Source organism: Mustela nivalis, assembly GCF_964662115.1.
Source record: "Mustela nivalis genome assembly, chromosome: 8".
NCBI classification, from domain to species: domain Eukaryota; kingdom Metazoa; phylum Chordata; class Mammalia; order Carnivora; family Mustelidae; genus Mustela; species Mustela nivalis.
The window spans coordinates 123,158,472-123,177,651 of NC_139027.1; the positions used below are offsets into that span (position 1 = coordinate 123,158,472).

At 50.0% G+C, this 19,180-nt stretch overlaps 1 protein-coding gene across 2 annotated transcripts; it reads right to left on the minus strand.

Moving 5' to 3' along the window:
• Positions 1-18,376, minus strand: GHRH (growth hormone releasing hormone). Of its 2 annotated transcripts, none has more exons than XM_082746301.1 (5): positions 18,271-18,376; positions 3,965-4,065; positions 3,546-3,650; positions 2,060-2,176; positions 1-133 (listed from the first exon to the last, which is right to left on the minus strand). In XM_082746301.1, exons 2-5 carry the CDS (start codon positions 4,042-4,044, stop codon positions 124-126), a joined length of 312 nt encoding a protein of 103 aa, XP_082602427.1. In that variant the 5' UTR covers positions 4,045-4,065; positions 18,271-18,376; the 3' UTR covers positions 1-123. The 2 variants fall into 2 exon arrangements, with proteins under 2 accessions (XP_082602427.1, XP_082602428.1); XM_082746302.1 differs by lacking the exon at positions 18,271-18,376 and adding an exon at positions 8,095-8,248 and having other exon boundaries at positions 3,965-4,063.
• Between the last annotated feature and the right edge of the window lie 804 nt (positions 18,377-19,180).

Sequence of the window (19,180 nt, forward strand, 5' to 3'; positions counted from 1 at the left end):
CCAGTATCGGGGAATTTTATTGTATTTAGGAGGGAAAAAATGGGTCAGAAATTCAATAGGGTTCATTGGATATGAGTGTCTTTTGGCTGCCGGTAGCAGGAAACACAGGTGGTATCTTCATCCTCAGGATTTCCTGTTGCAGAAAGAAAGATAAAACTCAATTGAGGAGACCAAAGCTAGGGTGCCTTTGGCCAAGACACGTGGAACTAGGGTGATAGGCACACCAGGATCAGGACAAGCGCTCTGGGTTCCAGAAGAGGCAATGTGGGAAGAAGGGAAGGATCTCATGCGTTCCAGCAGAGTGAACCCAGTCCTAGCCCCATCTCTGCCAACCCACTCCTACTGACATCCTGGATCAATTACTTCCCCTTGAAGGAGCCACCTCATCCCCAGACAGAATCGGGTTAGGTCATTCCTTCCCGAACATATGTTCAACCACACCCCTTACATCTCTTACCATTTATCACAGATCACATAATCCACCGTTCAGGTGCTTGCACAATTTCTGTCTGCCTCAGTGAGGCAGTATGGAAGTAAATTCTATGAGAGCAGGGACCCCTGTTGACCTAGGCACTGCTGTACCCTCAGTCCAGAGCTTGGCACACAGTAGCCACCAGATGACTTTTCCAGGGATGGGAGAACAGGTACTTCTGAAGCTCAATTTCCTCACAGGGCCATGAGGTGTACATAACATGTGGTGGGTGTACAAATGGGCCATCTTGCAAATCATTCTCCTCTGATGATAGAGGTATGAGAACTCATTCTTCTGTTGTTTCCTTAGCCCCCCTCCCCACCTCCCAGAGATGCTGGGATTTGCAGCCCTCGAGCTGGAGGGGGAACAATGGTTGGAGCAGTCTACGGACCCTTTCCCTCCTGCTCTGCGGCTCTGGGAAGTCTCTGGCTTTTAACCTGCAGGAACAAAGCCTGTTTTCTTGGGACTTGGCCCTCCCTGGGGACACTCCACCCTATCCACTGGAGCCTGACAGGAGCCAAAAGGCTGGGGAATGATGACCCAAACTTAGCATGAGTGGCTAGGGGGAGGCACTATTCTTAGAATTCTAGTCTTAGGGACCTTAGAGGTGATTGGAGCTCCTCTTCCCTCCACCAAACGGGAAAGAAGGAAGCCGTCTTGCTGTGTGCCTCCCGGGCTGGTTCTCACCCCTCCTGCAGCCCGCCCATCTGCCTGCTGCTTGTGTCTCCACAGGGCTATAGTTGGTGAGATCTCTGGACTCTTGGTGTCTAACTAGGTTGAGAAGAAGGTGAGGAAGCACATGGAGAGCTCTGCTGGGAACAGGATTTGCTAAATAGGTTGGTGCAGAAGTGACTGGCAGAGCCATGCTGGGACACGTTTGTGCTCACAGTTTCAAACCAGCCCCCAAAATACAGCAGAGTTTCTCCACAGTCATGTCATCCCTGAGAAACTTTGTGAAGTGGAGCTCCCTGTGAAGAAGGGAAACAAACAGATCTGGGGGCCAGCTGCTTTGCTTCAGTTTCCCTCCTCTGTAAGACGGAGAGCTCTCACTCCTGATCTTCCCTTACACCCAGGGGGACCATGAAGGTCAGTGACAGGAGGAACGACTGTCATCTGTCGTCCTCATCTTTCCTTCTCATGAGTGCTGCCCATGCTAGTCTGCCTGAGAGTGTTGGGAGGGGCTGGCATTTCCTTGGCTTTATAGTTTGGGGAACTTGCCAAGGGTTCCAGGGTGTGCCTGTCAGTTCGCCCACATCAGAACTACCTGGGACCCTGGCTAAAATTCAGGTCCCTGCTCCCATCCTGGCATTACTGAGTATGTAACAATTTTCGTACATAGACTCTGAGCCTGGCCTCTTGCTTCACGCTGGAGAAACAACAGTAGCTAAGATCCAGTCTCTGGCATGCATTTTCTCCCCTTCCTCCAGTTCTTGATGTGTGTAAGGAGGGACCTAGTTCCCAGTTTGCTTGGCAGAGCCCCAGGCCTTTGGAGAGGTGGAGATCCTTCCCTTTTCCCGGCAGCCCACGGGGAAGGAAGCCTCTGAGGTCCCGGACCGCACACACGCATGCGCACACCCATACTCCTACCTCTGCTTCTGCAACATGGCCGCCAGGGTGCTCTCCAGGGGCGTCTGCTTTGTGCTTGCCCACATACTGTCCAGATGACTGAGCCGTGCCATTACTCCTTGCTCCCAGTTTTTCTCTCTAGTAGATTAGAAAAAGAGCAACAGTTGAGGTTGCTCTTTGGGTAGGATGTAGAGAAGCGTGGGAAAGGCCAGGGTGAAGTAAACAAAACAGGTGGGTCCCTATGCCTCTTCCAAAATCTGGTGTGGACTCTTCCACCAAACTGAATCAGACTCAGCAACATTGAGGAAGGGACTTAGTAGTGAAGAAGTACGGGTATTTGCAAAGTATCTCCCCACAGATTTCTTAATAATTATGATGGGGAAGTATTAACTGGACGGAGGAGAAAGCTGGCGGACATCTCGTTAACCAAGCAACTAAAGTTACCATCACCAGTAATGGGGCAGATGGACACCACCTGCCTCCTGATACGGTGAACCAAGAAGGACCCAACATCACTGCTGTGAATGTGTAACCGGAATCTAATCACGACGCAACATCAGGCAAATCCAACACGAGGGACGTTCTATAAAGAATAGTTGGCCTTTACTAACACAAAATGTCAATGTCATGAGAGACTCCAGAACTGTCCAGAGTAAAAGAAACTAAAGAGAAAGGACCCTTCCGTGCAACCCACGATCCTGGATTGGATCCCAGATTAGGAAACTTAAAAATCCCTACAAAGGACATTTGGGGGAAAACTGGTGAAATGCATATATGTACACTAAGTGCTAATTATGCTGTGATCATGTCCGAGAAGTTTCTTTTGTTAGCTGTTAGCAGGCACCATGCAGGAGTATTTAAGGGTAAAGGGTTGTGATGACTGTGGTTTACTCTCACACGATTCAGTGAAACAACGTGCACTTGTGTTTGTGGGGTGTATTGGCAAATAGGATAAAACAGTAGTAATTGTTGAAGGCGGGGGAGGGGATGTGGAAGTCCATTATATTACTCCTGAGACCTTTCTGTAAGTGTGGAAATTTTCCAAAATAACAAAAGGTACAGGCTGTGATGTCAGGCTCTTTCGATCCGACACTATTTGGTGTGTGTCCTTTGGACGCTATTTAACTGCGCTGTGAGATGGGAGTCAACAGCGCCTACTTCATAAGGTTGTTACAGGTAGGAAACTAGGAGAACGGCTGATTCTTGCGAGTCCAGCTCTGTCCTGAGGGCAGGGAAATGTCCCAGGGCAGAGCCTTGGTTTCCACCACAGAATCATGTCAAATGGTTAACCACCATCAGTATTACTATGGGAGACTTGCATGGGGAGAAGCACAGTTGGTGTTCAGCGATCATTTTGTGGGTAGAGGGAAGCTAGGGCTTCACATTATGGCCCTGCTGCTAAGGCAAATCTGGAAGCGATAGATGCTGTGCAAAGGGAGGGACCAAATGTCCCTCCATCCTCTAATGCATCGAGACATAGGGAAAAATCCCCAGGCCGTCTGCTTACCCCTCCTGGCGGCTCATGATGTCGAGCAGTAGCTTGCGGGCTGACAGCTGGCTCAGCAGCTTCCGGTAGTTGTTCGTGAAGATGGAGTCTGCATACCGAGGGACTCTATATGGACAGAGTCGGAGGTCAGAGGGTGGGGTGGCAGGGTCAGGTGAGGAAACCGGGAGCTGTACTCATCCTGTTCCTGTAAGGTCCTTCTGCTCGTTGCCCTGTCATCCCCAGAGAGGGTAGGACCCAGACTGGGAGGCTTCTCTGGAACTCAGGGGCAGACCCTTGAGACAGGCAGTGGGGGGGCTGCTGAGGAGTTGGCTGGAGGCCAGCTTAGGGCTCTGTTCTGCACCCCCTAAGACATCCCCCACTAGGTTGCAGGGATAGTTTGGGGACATTGGGACATGGGCCCTGGGGGCAGGATGGCTTACCTGAGGGGCAGGGACGGTGGGGAAGAGTGGGAGTCACCGCTGAGAGTGAGGATCACCAGGAAGAACACCCAGAGCAGCATCCTTCACCCCTGTGGTGGCCCCTGGACAATGACAGAAGGAGAAGGTCAAGTGTAGCCATAGCCACGGGGATGCCCTTCGCTGGCAGGGCCCAGCCCTGAGCTTGGCTCTATGCAAACCTTAGTCCTTGTCCTTTGGAAGCTGTGAGATAGGAAAAAGGACCCAGACTCTGGAAATCAGACAGACCTGGGTTCAAGTCCTGCTTTTGCCAGTCACGAGCTCCGATCTCATTTTCTGCATCTGTAAAATGGGCATGATAAGCTACCCTTTTGATTCCACAGTGTTGGATGGAAAATTCATGATATTGGGGAAATTGCCCCAATATCCTCCCCAATGTACGGCATTGTTGGTGGAATTCAGGCCTCAGCAAGGGATAGGGGAACCTTTCCCTGGTCGTCTAAGTCAGCCACATCCACTGTGGCACCGACAGCAGCTCAGGCTCTGAGTTCCACAGATCTCTCAGTTCATAGCTGGGTTCTACCATCGCTAGCTGTGTGGACCAGGAAAAGTGGCTTCTCCTCTCTGGGCCTCAGTTTCCCTACCCATAAAATGGAGTCTGTTATACTGACTGCATATGGTCCTTGTCAGGGTTCGATGAGATGAGAGAAGCCTGGAACATAAGGAATTCTCCAAAACACTTGCTGCTGTGACCTCATATCAGACCCACTCAGGGTGCAGGGCTCCCGTCCTGTTCTGTTCTGTGTGAAGTCAGAGGGAAGAGAAAGCTATACATCTCACTCCAGACATTTCCATTCCTCCAAAGGGTTTTTAGCCTTAGAAGAGACCAGGGAGCCTGGGGAGCCAGTGCGACAGAATCATCTAATAGATCATGTAATTACCCTTAATTGGGGCCTGCTGACATCGTGCTCTGCAGTCAGGGGGAGAACAGGCCGGGGGCGGGGGTGGGGGGAAGCCCGCCTCAGCGGGGGGTCGAGCCTCACCTGGCAACTCAGACCTGCCCACAGCGAAGCTGGGGTGACTCAGCTACCTAGGAATTGGGTCTCCGCACTTCCTACGCCCCCTCCTCAGCAGGATATCTACTCCATGGGGCTACAGGCCCATGCGGGAGCCCAGCCAGTGCAGAGAGGGGCAGGGACCCCTCCTTTCCCAACATCACCCCCTCCTTTCCCAACATCACCCCGTGACTTTCATTTTCTCTCCTGGCCTGTTGAAGAGTGATTTCCAGCAGGCAGGGCCAGCTCTGGCAGGATCACCTTTCCTTTTCCGGGCTTACCTGCCCCCTTAGGGCATCACGTCCTTTGTACCAGACACCAAGGTCTTGGCTAAACGAGGTACTGTGAGATGCAGGGAACCATCTGTAGAGATGGCTCAGTACAGCCTGAGACCCTGCACCTCCAGAACTGGAGGGAGCAGCCCCTCCTTGGTGTGCACCCCCACCACTCCCTCCCGCCACCAGCAATCCTCCAGTTCCTGCTCATATGCCGTCCGCCAGTGAGTGACAGGGAGCTCACTACCTCTCAACCAGGATGTACTATTCTCAGCCAGCTCTTTTTTTTTTAAAATAACATATAATGTATTATTAGCCCCAGGGGTACAAGTCTGTGAATTGTCAGACTTACACATTTCATAGCACTCACCATAGCACATACCCTCCCCAATGTCCAAACACAGCCACCCTATCCTTAACCCCTACCCCCCAGCAACCCTCAGTTTATTTCGTGAGATTAAGAGTCTCTTATGGTTTGTCTCCTTCCAGATCCCATCTTGTCTCATTGCCCCCCTCTACCCCCCACAACACCACACCCTGCCTCTTAAATTCTTCATATCAGAGAGATCACATGAGTGCTCGCTTCGGCAGCACATATACAGAGAGATCACATGATAATTGTCTTTCTCTGATTTCTTTCGCTTAGGATAATACCCTCTAGTTCCATCCACATCATTGCAAATGGCAAGATTTCGTTTCTCTTGATGCCTGCCAGCTCTTCTTGTTGGGAAGTTTTTCTCACCATGTCAAGTGCAAAGCCCCTTGTCCTGCAAAGGTGTGTTGAGCTTCTACCTTCCTCATAAGGACTGGGGCTACAGAAAGCATGAGAACGTGACATCTGCCCTCTACCCCTTGCCCACATCTACCTGCTGGGCCACCGCAGCTTCTGCTCCTTCCTCCACAGAAAAAACCCTTTGCTCCCCAGACGGAGGATCTCAGTCTTCTGTCCTCCGCCTCACGCCATATCTCATCTAGCCCTCCCTTCTCCTTGCCCGGTCCAGGCTGTCTCTCTAGCAATGAACTTTCCTAAGCACCGAGATCTCTGGAGGTGAAGAGAGCCCCTTGACATGAGTCCTACACGAGCACCTTTTCTTGTGGTCCCCCAGCCCCTGTGCCCCCCTGGTCCTCACGGCCCAACCTCATGTTCGACCTCTTTACAGCTGAGGAAATGAGCCCAGAGCGGGGAAAGGGTCTTTTTCCATGGTCTTCCTTCAAATTCGTTTTGGAGTGGGCACTTCAGAATGACCTCACAGTCCCCAGGCCAGCAGCCTTCCTCCGGCCCCTCGAGGCAGCCTCCCAGATACAATAACCTATTCACAGCGCTCCCTATTCATGAACCCTGCAGAATTCATCACCTGCATGTGGGAAGCATTCTGAAAAAAAGGGAAAGCTTTTGTTCTTTGTCATGGGGTCTCTAGGGAAGAAAAAAAGGGAGACAAACTAGAACATCTGCTTGGTCGGCACCTTTCCTATGCGCATCCAGGGGTTTCAGGGAGTTGAAAATAACCAGATAGGAGGGCAGACTTTGGGGGGCCAAGTCATAGTAAATTCTGTAACCCCCAGCTCTGGGCTAGGAAAACCCAATCCATAGCATTGCAAAGTTGCTCTGGACAGAGTTGGGACACAACAAGAATGACCTCGCTTATGGTTCCATAAGGGTAGAGATTGTATCACCAAGAATAAAACAACTACTGCCAGATGTATTCTACATGAGCCGTCTCCAGAGACAGAATTCCAGGGAATTAAGTGGAGCACAAATCCAAGAAAATCATGAAAGACTCCTCGATGGCTCCAAGGGCATTTTAAGGTTTATCATCTATCGCTATGAGTATCAGCTTTCTGCTGTGTTTACAAATGAATTCTGTGGTTAGATCTATTTGAGGTCATCTGGAATCGGGATAAACGGGCACTCGATCTACATTTGCTGGCACCTCTTGCCAGCCTCTGTGCCAAGAATGCCACAAGAGTACTGCAGATGAGGCTTCAGCTAATGACAGTCTCGAGTGCCCACTTCTGAACCCCGAGGAAGAAAATCTTTTTTCCCTTTCCTAAACATTCTGCTTTGTAATTTAAAAACATTGAAGCACTGACCTCCTGGTCCAGTTTATCAAATGTTTCAGCGACAGCTTTCCAAATGGAAGGAGATCTAAGTTTTTAATGAGGAAGCCTCTTGCACTGTCACTCAGAAGAGGGACACCCCCACCTCCTTCCAGAAAGGGTTTGAGGCGGCTTATGGTGAAAGGCACAAATACATTGAACCTTCCAAGCATGTATCAAGAGACAGGCGAGGGGTAATGAAGCCCTCGCTTTAAGGGCAGATAATTGCATCTGAAACCTTGAGTAAGGAGCGCAGCTGCCATTGAGCAAAAGCAAAACGTTATCAATTTCCAGGCGATTATGTTGAATGGGTTCGGAGCAATAGGATGGGCAGTATTGATTGGCATAGCCACTTGGCTCCTTTCCGATCTGCAGAACCCCGTTGTAGATGGGCGACTCTAGCCAGCTCATGTCTTGCCTCAGACGTCTGCCTGCACACCTGTGCGGGGGAGCCTTGACCTTGTCCACCGCCAACGGACACTGGGAACTCGTCTGCCTGCCTGCCGGCCGCTTCCCCAAGGTTGAGACACCACCGATCCAAGACAATCTCAAAGTGGCGCCAACCATCCAAAGCATGTTCCAGAGCCCCTAACTGGGGGTCTGAGTGTATTTACTAGTTCACAGGCAAAGAGGATGGTGGCCCTCTTGGACTCGGTTTCTCTGAGTTGGTGAGAAGGTCAACCTTTTCGCCCCATCCAGCCCCAGCCCCCAGGGTCACCCTCTCTCACCTCCGATGTGGCAGGTGTCCCTCTGCTGTGAGGCACTGCTCCAGCTCCCTAGACCCCGGGCTCGGCGTTTGCTCAGGAGCTGCGAGGCGCTCCCACCATTTATACCTTCATTTTCCTAAGCGTCATCCGCGTCAGAGAATCAATTACCCACGAGTCAACCAGAAGAGCGTTCGTAGCATCACACTGACAAACCCTAATGGGTGAAGAGGTTTTTTCCCTTTGCAAATGAAGACTTGTATGGAACTTTCCCTTTATTCTGGTGGGAATGGCCAGAGCACGAAGTTATGATCTTATTCTGAGGTGAACGGAAAGTAAAATGCCGTTTCTCTAGTAATTGGAATAATCATCTCAGGGAAACACCAAGGGCTCACTTATTCTCTGAGTTAAATGTGCCTTTTAAAAAGTTGAGATAGGGGGTACCTGGATGGCTCGGTGGGTTAAGCTTCTGCCTTCGGCTCAGGTCATGATCTCAGGGTCCTGGGATCGAGCCCCGCATTGGGCTCTCTGCTCAGTGGGGAGCCTGCTTCTCTCTCTGCCTGCCTCTCTGCCTACTTGTGATCTTTCTCTCTCTGTGTCAAATAAATAAATAAAATGTTAAAAAAAAAAAGTTGAGATAATTCTGTGCAACTTTATTTCACGTTAGCATAGCTCCTTAGCGAGGAGCACTGTTTGTTTGCCTTATTCGGTTTACGCCAGCTGAGGCAGCGAGCCGGGGGAGTAGCTGCTGTCAGGTGTCAAGACGGCCTCCAACGGGTAACTGCCTCGGAATGTGTGAAGTGAGAGGAAAGAGTTGGCAAACCTTGGGAGGGTTGCTGTGTTTCCAGACTTCTGTGAGCCTGGAGCTGAAGAATCCTCAAGAATGACATCAAAGCATGTGAGGCAGGGGCGCCCGTGTCCCCCGCGGCTGTGGAGGAGGAACAGAAGGAGCACTAAGCTTCACCCGTGGCCCCTCCTGGGTCTGTCAGTGGCGACCTCTCTGACTCTCAGCAGGCTACTTCTACCCTCCAGGCCTCCGAGAGCAGCTTTCAAACTCAAAAAAAAAAAAAGGGGCATAGATCTTGGAGCCCCCCAGCCCCAATACAGTAAAGCTATCTCAGGGAACAAAAGGTGGGGGCCGCACCGACGTGAGCAGCTAGAGTAGACACCAGGCCAGAGAGCAGACGACGGGCTCAGGGAACAGGCTGGAGAAGCCATGGGGATCGATGTTCAACCTCAGCTGGAGCTTGGCCGCTGGCCAGGCATTGTGCTGAGGCTTCAGGCTTGTTCTCAGATTTCTCATCTGTAACGTGAGAATGATAGGGCTCAACTGATAAGGCTTTTGGGTGAGGATTAAATGTGCCAGGGCTTCGGGTACGGACCTGCTCTAGAGTGAGCATCAAGACCGAGCTCTTACCATTGTCATTATTGTACTTGGAACAAAACGAGAAAGCAGAGACACGGAGGGGTGACCCACTTATCCACGGTCACCTAACTGGACAGGGGGAGAGCCAGGATATGAGCAGAGCTTTCTCGCTTCCAGATTTAGTGCCCTGCACCAGGCAAATGTTCTCCTAAGGCCCTTCCTTGGCCTGCCAGTTCTTCTACTCTTTTTTAAAAAAACTTTTAACAGTTTTATTGAAGTATAATTCACACACCTTGAGAGGCACTAGTTTGACGTTATGGTTCAATGAGTTTTTGTCAGTTTTTAAAAAAAAAAATAATTAATTAATCAGAGAGAGCACAAGCACAAGCAAAGGGAAAGGCAGGCAGGTAGAAGGAGAAGCAGGCTCCCCACCGAGAAAGGAGCCCAATGCGGGACTTGATCCCAGGATCCTGCAATCATGACCTGAGCTGAAGGCAGACGCTCACCCAACCGAGCCACTCAGGCATCCCAAGTTTTTGTAAGTTTATAAAATGATGCCACTATTACACAACCCTGTTTAGAATACCTGTGTCACCCCACAAGTTCCCTTCAGCCCGTTTGCTATTAACTCCCACTCCAACCCCAGACTCAGATAACCACAGTTCTGCTTCATGCCTTTATAGGTTTTTCCTTTGCTACAAAGTTCAACTGAATTATGGCATCATATAGTATGTAGTCTTTGGTGTCAGGCTTCTTCCACTCACCCTCATGTTTTTGAGATTTGTTTGTGTTGATCCAAGTGTTCACGGCCCTTTCCACTTTACGGCAGAGTGACATTTCGTTGTACGGAAGTCTGACAGCTTGTTTACATATGAAGGACATTTAGGCTGATTTCCGTTTATATCAGGGCCTATTATGAAAAGATGCCGCTGTGAACACTCGTGTGCAAGACTTTGTACGAACGTGTGCTTTTTTTGTTGCTCTTGGGTGGTTATCCAGGAGTGGAACTGCTGGGTCCCATGGCAAGTGCATGGTTAGCTTTTTAAAGAAACCGCCAAACTATTTCTCAAAGTGGCCGTGACATTTACATTCCTGCCAGCTGCCATGGAGAGCTCCTCAAGCGCTTCTGAAAGGAGCTTTTCTCTATCCCACAAACACCTCTGAAGCACTGAATTAGGCCCTCACAGAACTCGCTGCACTGGGTGTTCGTTCATCTCCGAAGGTCTGGTCCTATTTCTAACCTTAGGGGAGGGGCATGGACATTTTCTTGGGTGCTCAAGGACAATGGCACATGCTTGTCTTTAGAGAGCTGTAGGGGGCAGGTGTGTGAGAAGCTGAGTAATTACTTCAGGCGGGGAGATCCAGAGACAGACACACTATGAAATGTTCCCAGAACGGAGAGAAAGGAAAAGTCAGAGCGAAGCCAGGAGAGCATCAGACAGGACCAGAGAGAAGCATGACTTGGGAGGCAAATGGATTTGGATTGGAAACGCAGCTCTGCCACTTGCAAACTGTGATTCTGGACGAGGGGTTTAATCTCTCCGGGCCTCGGTTATCGCATCTGTACAATGGAGGTGATACTATCTGTCCACCCAGAAAGGGCAGCTTATCATGAGGATCAGAACATGTCTGAAAAGTACTGGAAACACGTGGCAAGAGGCGGCTGTTACAGGAGTTATGAATAAACAGAGCTCGGAAAGCTGGGTAAGGTGGTGGTGAGGAGATCCGGGAGCCTTCTGGGATGATGGGCTTCATTTGTAGTATATTCTCAAACCCCTTGAGAGCCTAGCCCGCTCCCCCCCACCATCGTCCTTATCCTCTGAGAGGCGGTGGGAACGTCTTGCTAGCCACCGGCTTTCTTCCCAGGACCCGTTTTAACCCAGAGTTAATTAGCGATCATGCCTGCGCTAGGGGCTGGGGACTTGAGCTGTGGAAAGAAAGAGCCCCAGAGAAAGGCAGGCTCTAAAAGGCCCCAAAAGGCTGGGGCGGAGAGGCTCCGCCCGGAGAGACAAGCCGTGCATTTGTGTGGTCAATTTCCAGTGTGTTGGAGCCAGCCACTCAAAGAGGGCGATGCTAAAAGGCGGTGGGCCTGGGTTGTGGGGTGGGGGTGGGGTGGGGGACGGGTCATGGTGGGGGGTTTGTGGGGGAGAGAAGGGCAGAGGAAATTGACAAAGGGGGCCTGTTTGAGGGCCTCAGAACCTGCTTTGTAAAAGCTGCTTTCATCGCCCTCCTTGGATGATGGCAGCATTCCCAGCCCAAGGCCAGTGTGCCGGGAAGGGGAGGGAGGCCTGGACCCCAGACTCCCGGCTTCCCTTGACACTCCCCACCCAGTGTGCCTTCTAGGCCTGTTTTTATGGAATCAGCAGCAGGAGCTGTTGCATGAATGTTCGTGAGTGCTATGTCAGGGTGAGGAAACCAGGGTAGTGGCCTCAGGCAAAGTCACCTTATGTTCCTGAGCCTCAGTTTCCTCTTCTGTAAAATGGGGCTAATGGGGTCCTTTCTCCCACTTCATATCTTACACAAGGAGAAGTGCCTGTGATTGGTTGGTGATCCAATAACCATCAGAAGTTCATCTCTTTCTGGAAGAGTCTGTATTTGGGAAGGTCATTAGGAGAGCTTTTTTGGAGAGGGGAGTCGATTGCATTTAGCAAATCAATTAAGCAATTCTAGGTTGCTTGGAAATGTCACTCCCTTAAGCATTTTAAACTTTCCCCTTGCTTGGAATCCTTGGGCCTGCCCCAAGGGAATTATGAATGTTAACCAGGTTGGTTTTCTGGGTTGGTAGAGGCAGTGCAGGTGTCAGGCAAGGTGGCACAGGAGGCAAGCTCTCCCCGGTGGAGATCTGACCAATCCTTATTTTATTTTATTTTCTAAATATTTTATTTATTCATTTGAGAGAGCATGAGCCAGGGGGAGGGGCAGCAGGAGAGGGAGAAGAAGACTCCAGCTGAGCAGGGACCCCCCCACCCCAATGCAAGGGGGGCAGCATCCCAGGACCCCAGATTCATGACCTGGCCCAAGGCAGACGCCTAACTGAGCCACCCAGGCGCCCTGTGACTAGCCTTAAAAGACCTCGTTGAATCCCACCTTTCCAAGAAGCATTCCCATACCCTATTCCTCCCTCCTGGTCTTGCGCTGTGGTCAGCTGATTTTATGTGAAAGTGTCTCCTTTCCTGAGACACCTGGGATGTCTGCAACCAGACCTGATGAATTTTTGAGCCCCCTAAAGCTTTCTTTTCCCAGCCTTAGTGAGATATAACTGAAATACATAAAGCTTTCTAATCTAGGTACGGTTCCTAGACCAGCAGTATCAGTATCTCCAGGGAGCTTGTTAGAAATGCAGAAACTCGACTCCACCGCAGACTGACTGAATCAGAGGCCAAATCCTCTTTGTTCCAGGTTTTTAAAGGCATCAGGCTCCTAAGATGGTCTCTGAAGGCCCCCTGGTTCTCTAAACAGGGAGGAGGGCCGTTACCGCAGGCAACCAGGAGGTGTCGCTGTTCCCTAGTCATTGGGAATGTCAGGCTTCCCTACAAACGCCAGATGTCCCCCAGTGTGGGGTTTTGTTTGCGGTGAAATCCAGGAGCACCCAGGGGTCCCAGGCAATTACTTCTGTCAGGAGGCCCCCTCCTCAGCCACTGGGACCACCTGTCTTTTTCTACCCGGATCCTGCCCTGGGTTCTCAGCTGTGTTTCGAATTAAGGAAGGCTGTGTGTTGGGCAAGTTCAGCCCCCGCCCCAGGATCCCCAGGAGAAAGCCAGGGGAGAAAACCCACCATATGGAGGTTTCCTCCAGCCTGGCTCATCAAGTAATAACATAGGAGGGGGCGTCTCTCTGGTGGGAGGCCCCTTCTCCCTTGGAATCTGAGTTGGAGGAGCTTAGTTGACAATAAGACCTGCAGACACAGCCAGAGGAAGTTCCCATTATTTGACTGTGTACAGGAAAAACCCACAGCCTGTCTGGGACTCCACAGTTTCCAGTTTCCCATCTGAACTGGGTGCCCAGTGTCAGAGTCAGGCTGTGGCATCACTTCCCCTCCACAGTTCTAATGCAGCTATCGGAGCTCCACGAGTCCTGGAGGCAGCAGACCTGGGCTCCAGAGTCAGGTCCAAAGACCAGAAGCAGAGCCACTGATTTCTCTCCAGGGTAGAAGTTTCCAGTCTGGCCACGTCTGCCTGACCTTTCCCCACCTCGTGTCATCTGGTCCCTGAACACCGAGGCCTTGGAGGTGGAATGCGGATCAGCCTCCACACCCAGCTCTACCCTTGGAACTGGAACTCTCCTCTAAACCCCAGAATCCACCCCTAATCCATGGCTGACACCTGGCTTCCTGCCTAACTCCTGTCACTCTAGCCCCTGTGTCATCTCCATTCACCCCCACCAGATCCCTTATAGGAAGCCAGTTGTCCTGGATCTTGAAACTATAGCCGTAATATCTCTTCGATGCTTAACTAAGTGCTAGTCATATAACATACGCGATCTCCTTCAATAACCTTAAGGGTCAGGAGCACAAAGTGGTGGCATTTCAGGGTTGGAGCCATTGGGTAACTCTCAGATCTCATTCAAATAGTAGAAGGGGAAGCCGGGGCCCTGGAGCAGTGCTTACCCCCTGCTCCACCCTGCACCCCTCACTCACTCCGCCTCCAGCCTTAGCATCTTAAGGCTGATCTCTGCCAGCTCCCCCAAACAGGTATCAGATTTCCCTTTGAGCAGTATCAGTAGGGTCTCTGTGGACCCCAGTGAGCTTGGAACCAGAAGTCCCAGGCTTACATCTGACCCAATTCCCATATCCTTCTTCAGGTTAGAAATAGACTCAGGCATGCCACGAGCATTTCAGAATATTAATCAGTGGTGAAAATTCATCATTAATTTATTTGCATATTTCATCATTCATTCAGGCTTTCATCCATCCTTTGATAATTCATCCATCAGACAGCAATGTAATTATGCCCGCTGGGTGCCAAGCTTTACGTTTGGTAGCCAAGAGCCAAGAAATGGTAAAATACAATTCAAATCAATAACTATTTCTCCAGTGTTTGCTGTGGGCCGTTCCCTGGGTTGGGGGCTCCAGGTGTTCTGTGGACTTACTGTGGTGGAGATTTCATTCTATCTAGGAAGGAAGGCCGGCAAACAGATAACCAGATAGGGCGCGATACCTACGGTCTGTAGGAGAGGTGTGTGCCGCGTGCTAAAGAAGAAGAATGAGTGGGGATCTGTTCTGCTAGGGCAGAGCAAAGGCGGCAAAGGAGATGACATTTAAGCTGGGCCATGAGGAGAAGGGAAGGAAGGCTTACTACAGTGTGAGCAGAGGCCAGGAGGCACGGTCATGATCAGTGAGTGACAAGTTGTCTGGTGTGGGTAGAGTGAAGGTCCTTGGAGCTTTGCGTGCATTGCACCTGGACCCCCACTTTCAGTGGTCTGGGGCTAGGGTTCAGGGTTCTGCTTTTTTTTTTTTTTTTTTGTAAATAGGCTCCACGCACGCTTAGAGTGGAGCCTAACGCAGGACTCGAATTCACGACTGTGAGCCAAGATCAAGAGTAGGACACTTAACTGACCAATCCACCCAGGTACCCCATGGATTCTACATGTTTAACCAGGACCCTGGGATGATTCTGATGCAGGCGTGAGAGAGCACAGTCTGAGAAACCCAGGCCTGCAACTTCTTTGGCAGGCAATATAGAAAATGATTCTGGAACAATGCGTGAAGGCCCAGCTGTGCAGGGTGTCAAATACCATGCTTCGGAATGTGGGCCTTTTCTCTTCTGGCGGGGGTGTGGGGGGGGGAGAGCCCCATGGGAGGCTTTTGAGCCAGCAGCCCGGTGGGGGTACTAGAAAGCAGAGTGGCCACAGGGAGGGAGCCTGGCTAGGACGCTTTGACAGCCGTTCAGGCCTGTGGTTCTGAGGGTCTGAACCAAGACCCAGCAAGGAGGTGGTGGGGAGCACATGGGGCTGGATTGGAGAGGGGTCTGGAAGATGGGACCACTGGGCCGGGGGTAGAAAGAACAAAGGAGGTGAAAGAGACGGAGATGTTGAGAACGAGCTGATGTTTCTAGCTGGGGGCCTGGGGGGCAGTTGGGTACTGGGTACTCTGGTGGGGGGGGAGGTTGTGGGGAGGGGCAATGAGCTCTGATCTGCACGCAGTGAGCTTTTTGGACTCAAGGGGCTTCCAGAAGGAAGCATGTAACAAGTGGTTGAATCAAGTCTGGAGCTGGGAGCTGCGCCAGGGGCCAGTGAGGAGAAGGAAGCCAGAGCTGTGGATTCTGGGTGGGATCTTCGAGAGAAGCACACTGTGGGGCACGTGGCAGCAGAATCAGAAACAGTGGTCCAGAAGATAATTAGAAAAGAACATTGTTTGCTGTCAATGCAGATCTGTTTTGCAGATGGGAAAACCAGGACTAAGACACGTAAACGTCTTGTCTTTGGTCACTGTGCTCATCAGGGTGGAGCCTCAGGACTTTGAACTTGAACCTCTTTTTTCTTTTTAAAAATTTTATTTATTTATTTTTGAGAGAGAGAAAGAGAAAGACTGTACGTGGGGGGAGAGGGGCAGAGCAGGGAGCCTTATGTGGGACTCAATCCCAGGATTGTGGGATCATGACCTGAGCCAAAGGCAGACACTTAACTGACTGAACCATCCAGGTGCTCTGTACCTGGTCCTCTTCGGCTTCAGCCTCCATGCTGTCTTCTCTGGGGAGACTCCAGGAAGCAAAGCACATCCCCAGAGACCAAATAAATGGATTCATAGACTGGGGGGTGGGAGGATGGGAAAGACGCAGCAAAAAGAACTTGCAAGAGAAAGGTGGTAGGAAACAGTATATTAAGGGAGTCAAATTTTTCTTTATCTTTCCCCACTAGCATATTTTGAAGCAAATCCTAGTCCTCTTATCATTGCACCCATAAATATTTAAGTATGTAATCTCGAAAAGATAAGGGCTCTTTCTTGAGCATAGTCACAATACCATTATCACACTTAAAAAAAAAAATCTAACAATAATTCCTAATAAGTGAACCTACTGAGGGCAATTTGACAGGACCTCAGAACAGAAGCCTGGCTTGCTTATCTTGAGCCGGTATTGTCACAAAGTCATGATAAGGAATTTACATTTTCCCAAGATAATTACGGAGAAGGGGAACAGGGGATTGGAAATGTAGATTTGAGAAGCTTGTCAGGGCTCTGGAAAGGAAATGTTATAAAGGGAGGGAAAAAACGGTCTGGAAAGATTTGCTGAGTACAAAAGAAAAGAATCTTCTTTCTGACTTCCCTTTTCCTCGCCCAAAGGCCTTTAGTCATAAATGTGAAATAGGAACCGGGTCTAAAGTGAAACCAAACAGATTAGAAATAACACAACGAGTAGTTGCAAAATGCAACAAGACCAACTTCTGGGGCTCGCTTCCCACCAAGGCTCTCCTGACTGCTCACTTCAAAGCAGAGGACAGCTCTGCTGTCATTCAGAACGCTGGCTCCTGGGAGGTCCTGCAGATTGTTTATTAACTGCCTTACTAACTGGACTCTGCCCTTCTGCTCAGCATCGGGAAACCTGGATTCCGGGTTCAGCTCCTCGACAGAGTTGCTCTGTGACCTTGGACAAGTTACTGCCATTCTCTGAACTGCTCTGCAATGAACGCGAGGGTGTGAGACCCCAAGATCTCAACGTTCCCTTCATGGTCCAAATTCTCTGGCCCAACGAACACCTAATGAAATGTCCCTCACGCCCTGGGCTTCGGGATCTGGTGTGATATTACCCTGTATCAACAACACGCTTGGATGACTCAGTTGAACAAACCCATGGAGACATGGAGCGTTTATTACAAAGATCCATGCTTCCCGGGCACCCAGGGTCGCACTTGACTTGGAAGGAAATCCAAGAGGTGGCTCTGTGGGCGCTCTCTGGACACCAGCGGAGGGTAGAGGGCAGGTGGGAACTGCACAGAGCCATCGGCAGATGGAGCCCACTGCCTGAGGTCCAAGGAGCAAATGGTAGAAATAATTTTTTTAAGGGACAGCCCGTTGTTCTCTCTATGGCAGGTAAAGGGGCTGATTGATGAATGGCAACCAGGGATTGGGGGTCGAGATGGCCCCAAAGGCAAGTGGTGGTGAGAAGCTGTCCTATCATGGTGCCACACGCTACCGGCATTGTGGGCCTGACCTGGGGAGCCGCATTGGAGCAGAGACATAAGAACCGAAGTTGGAGGGAAGCCACAGGAAGATACACAGGAACATAAACCAAAATGGGCAGGGAAGAAATAATTCGAATCCCTCTATGGGCCAGAAGAGCAGCCCCTTTTCTGAAAGCCTGTCCCCTGCCACCAGCCCCAGCTCCCCACAGGCACGAGCCCTGCTGGGGTGTGGCAGCCCTTGCTCCAGAGGCAGCTTCCCATTTTCTCAGTTCCTCCCATGTGCTCTCTCTTTCCCATGACAAGGTTTCTGCTGGAGCCCTGTCCTCTGCTGGAAAGGCAGCTCTCTCTCCTGGTCAACTTCGGCTCAGACTGTAGCTCAAACCTGCCACTTTCATGAAGCTCTCCTTAACCTCCCAGTCTAAGACAAACCATGCCATTTTTAGGTCCTTACACCATTATGTACTTTATTATTTTTTTTTTAAAGATTTTTGAGAGTTTTTTTTTTTCTCTCTCTCCTTTATTTGAGAGAGAATGAGAGCAAGAGAGATCACAGGGGAAGAGGAAGAAGCCAACTCGCCGCTGAGCAGGGAGCCCAATATGGGGCTGGATCCCAGCACCCTGAGATCATGACCAGAGCCTAAGGCAGGGGCCCAATCGACTGACCCACCCAGGTGCCCCCACCATTATGTACTTAAAAAAACAAAACAGCACTCACCACTATTAAAATTTCCAAGTAGCTTTTTGATCCTTTTCAAAATTTCCAGGGACGTCTGGGTGGCTCAGTCGTTAAGTGTTTGCCTTCAGCTCAGGTCATGATCCCAGAGTCCTGGCATAGAGCCCCATATCAGGCTCCCTCCTACGCGGGAAGCCTGCTTCTCCCTCTCTCTCTGCCCCTACTTGTGTTCCCTCTCTCTGTGTCAAATAAATAAATAAAATCTTTAACAAAATAATAAAATGAAATAAAATTTCTAGAAATAATTTCATGCTTTTAGAAAATTTGCAGGAACTCCCATAGACTCTTGGTCCAGAACCAACACTTGTTAACATTTTGTCATATTTGCTTTATTAATTTCTCTCTGTTTCTCTGTGTGTATGATAGATTATATAAGTTATATATACAAACTACATGTATAGCTAATATATATACGATTGTTATTTTTTTAAGTGCTTGAGAAAAAGTTGTAGACGTCTTGCCCTTTACCCCTAAATATTTAAGGATTATTTCCTAAGAACACGATCATTCACTTACAGAACCACACAATTAAATCAGATGATTCTTTGAGTAATGTCTGTCTCTTTTCACTTAAATGTAGACTCTATGAAGTCACGGGCTACTTCTGGCTCACTGCCCGTGTGTGGATCACCTAGCATAGCATCTGACGTGTCGTCGGTGCTCTATAAATATTTGTTGAATGTATAAGAAATCCTGAATTGGGAAGGACTTGTCATTAATGTTGCCTTCTACCCTAGCCCTGAGCTTTCTCACTCAGCATGCTCTTGGTGTTGGATGGGGTTGGGTGTTTGGATTTGTTTTCTTGTCTCCATTTCTGGGGGGAATCAGAATCCCACCTGGTAAATTACAGTGCCTGGAGATTTGGCTTCTGTCAGTTTCAAATCCTCTCCAA

Coding starts and splice junctions, on each gene's coding strand:
- GHRH (XM_082746301.1), bottom strand. CDS start 4,044: ATGCTGCTCTGGGTGTTCTTCCTGGTGATCCTCACTCTCAGCGGTGAC. Junction 3,651..3,964: donor CCACCGTCCCTGCCCCTCAG/GTAAGCCATCCT, acceptor CTGTCCATATAG/AGTCCCTCGGTATGCAGACT. Junction 2,177..3,545: donor ATCATGAGCCGCCAGGAGGG/GTAAGCAGACGG, acceptor CTAATCTACTAG/AGAGAAAAACTGGGAGCAAG.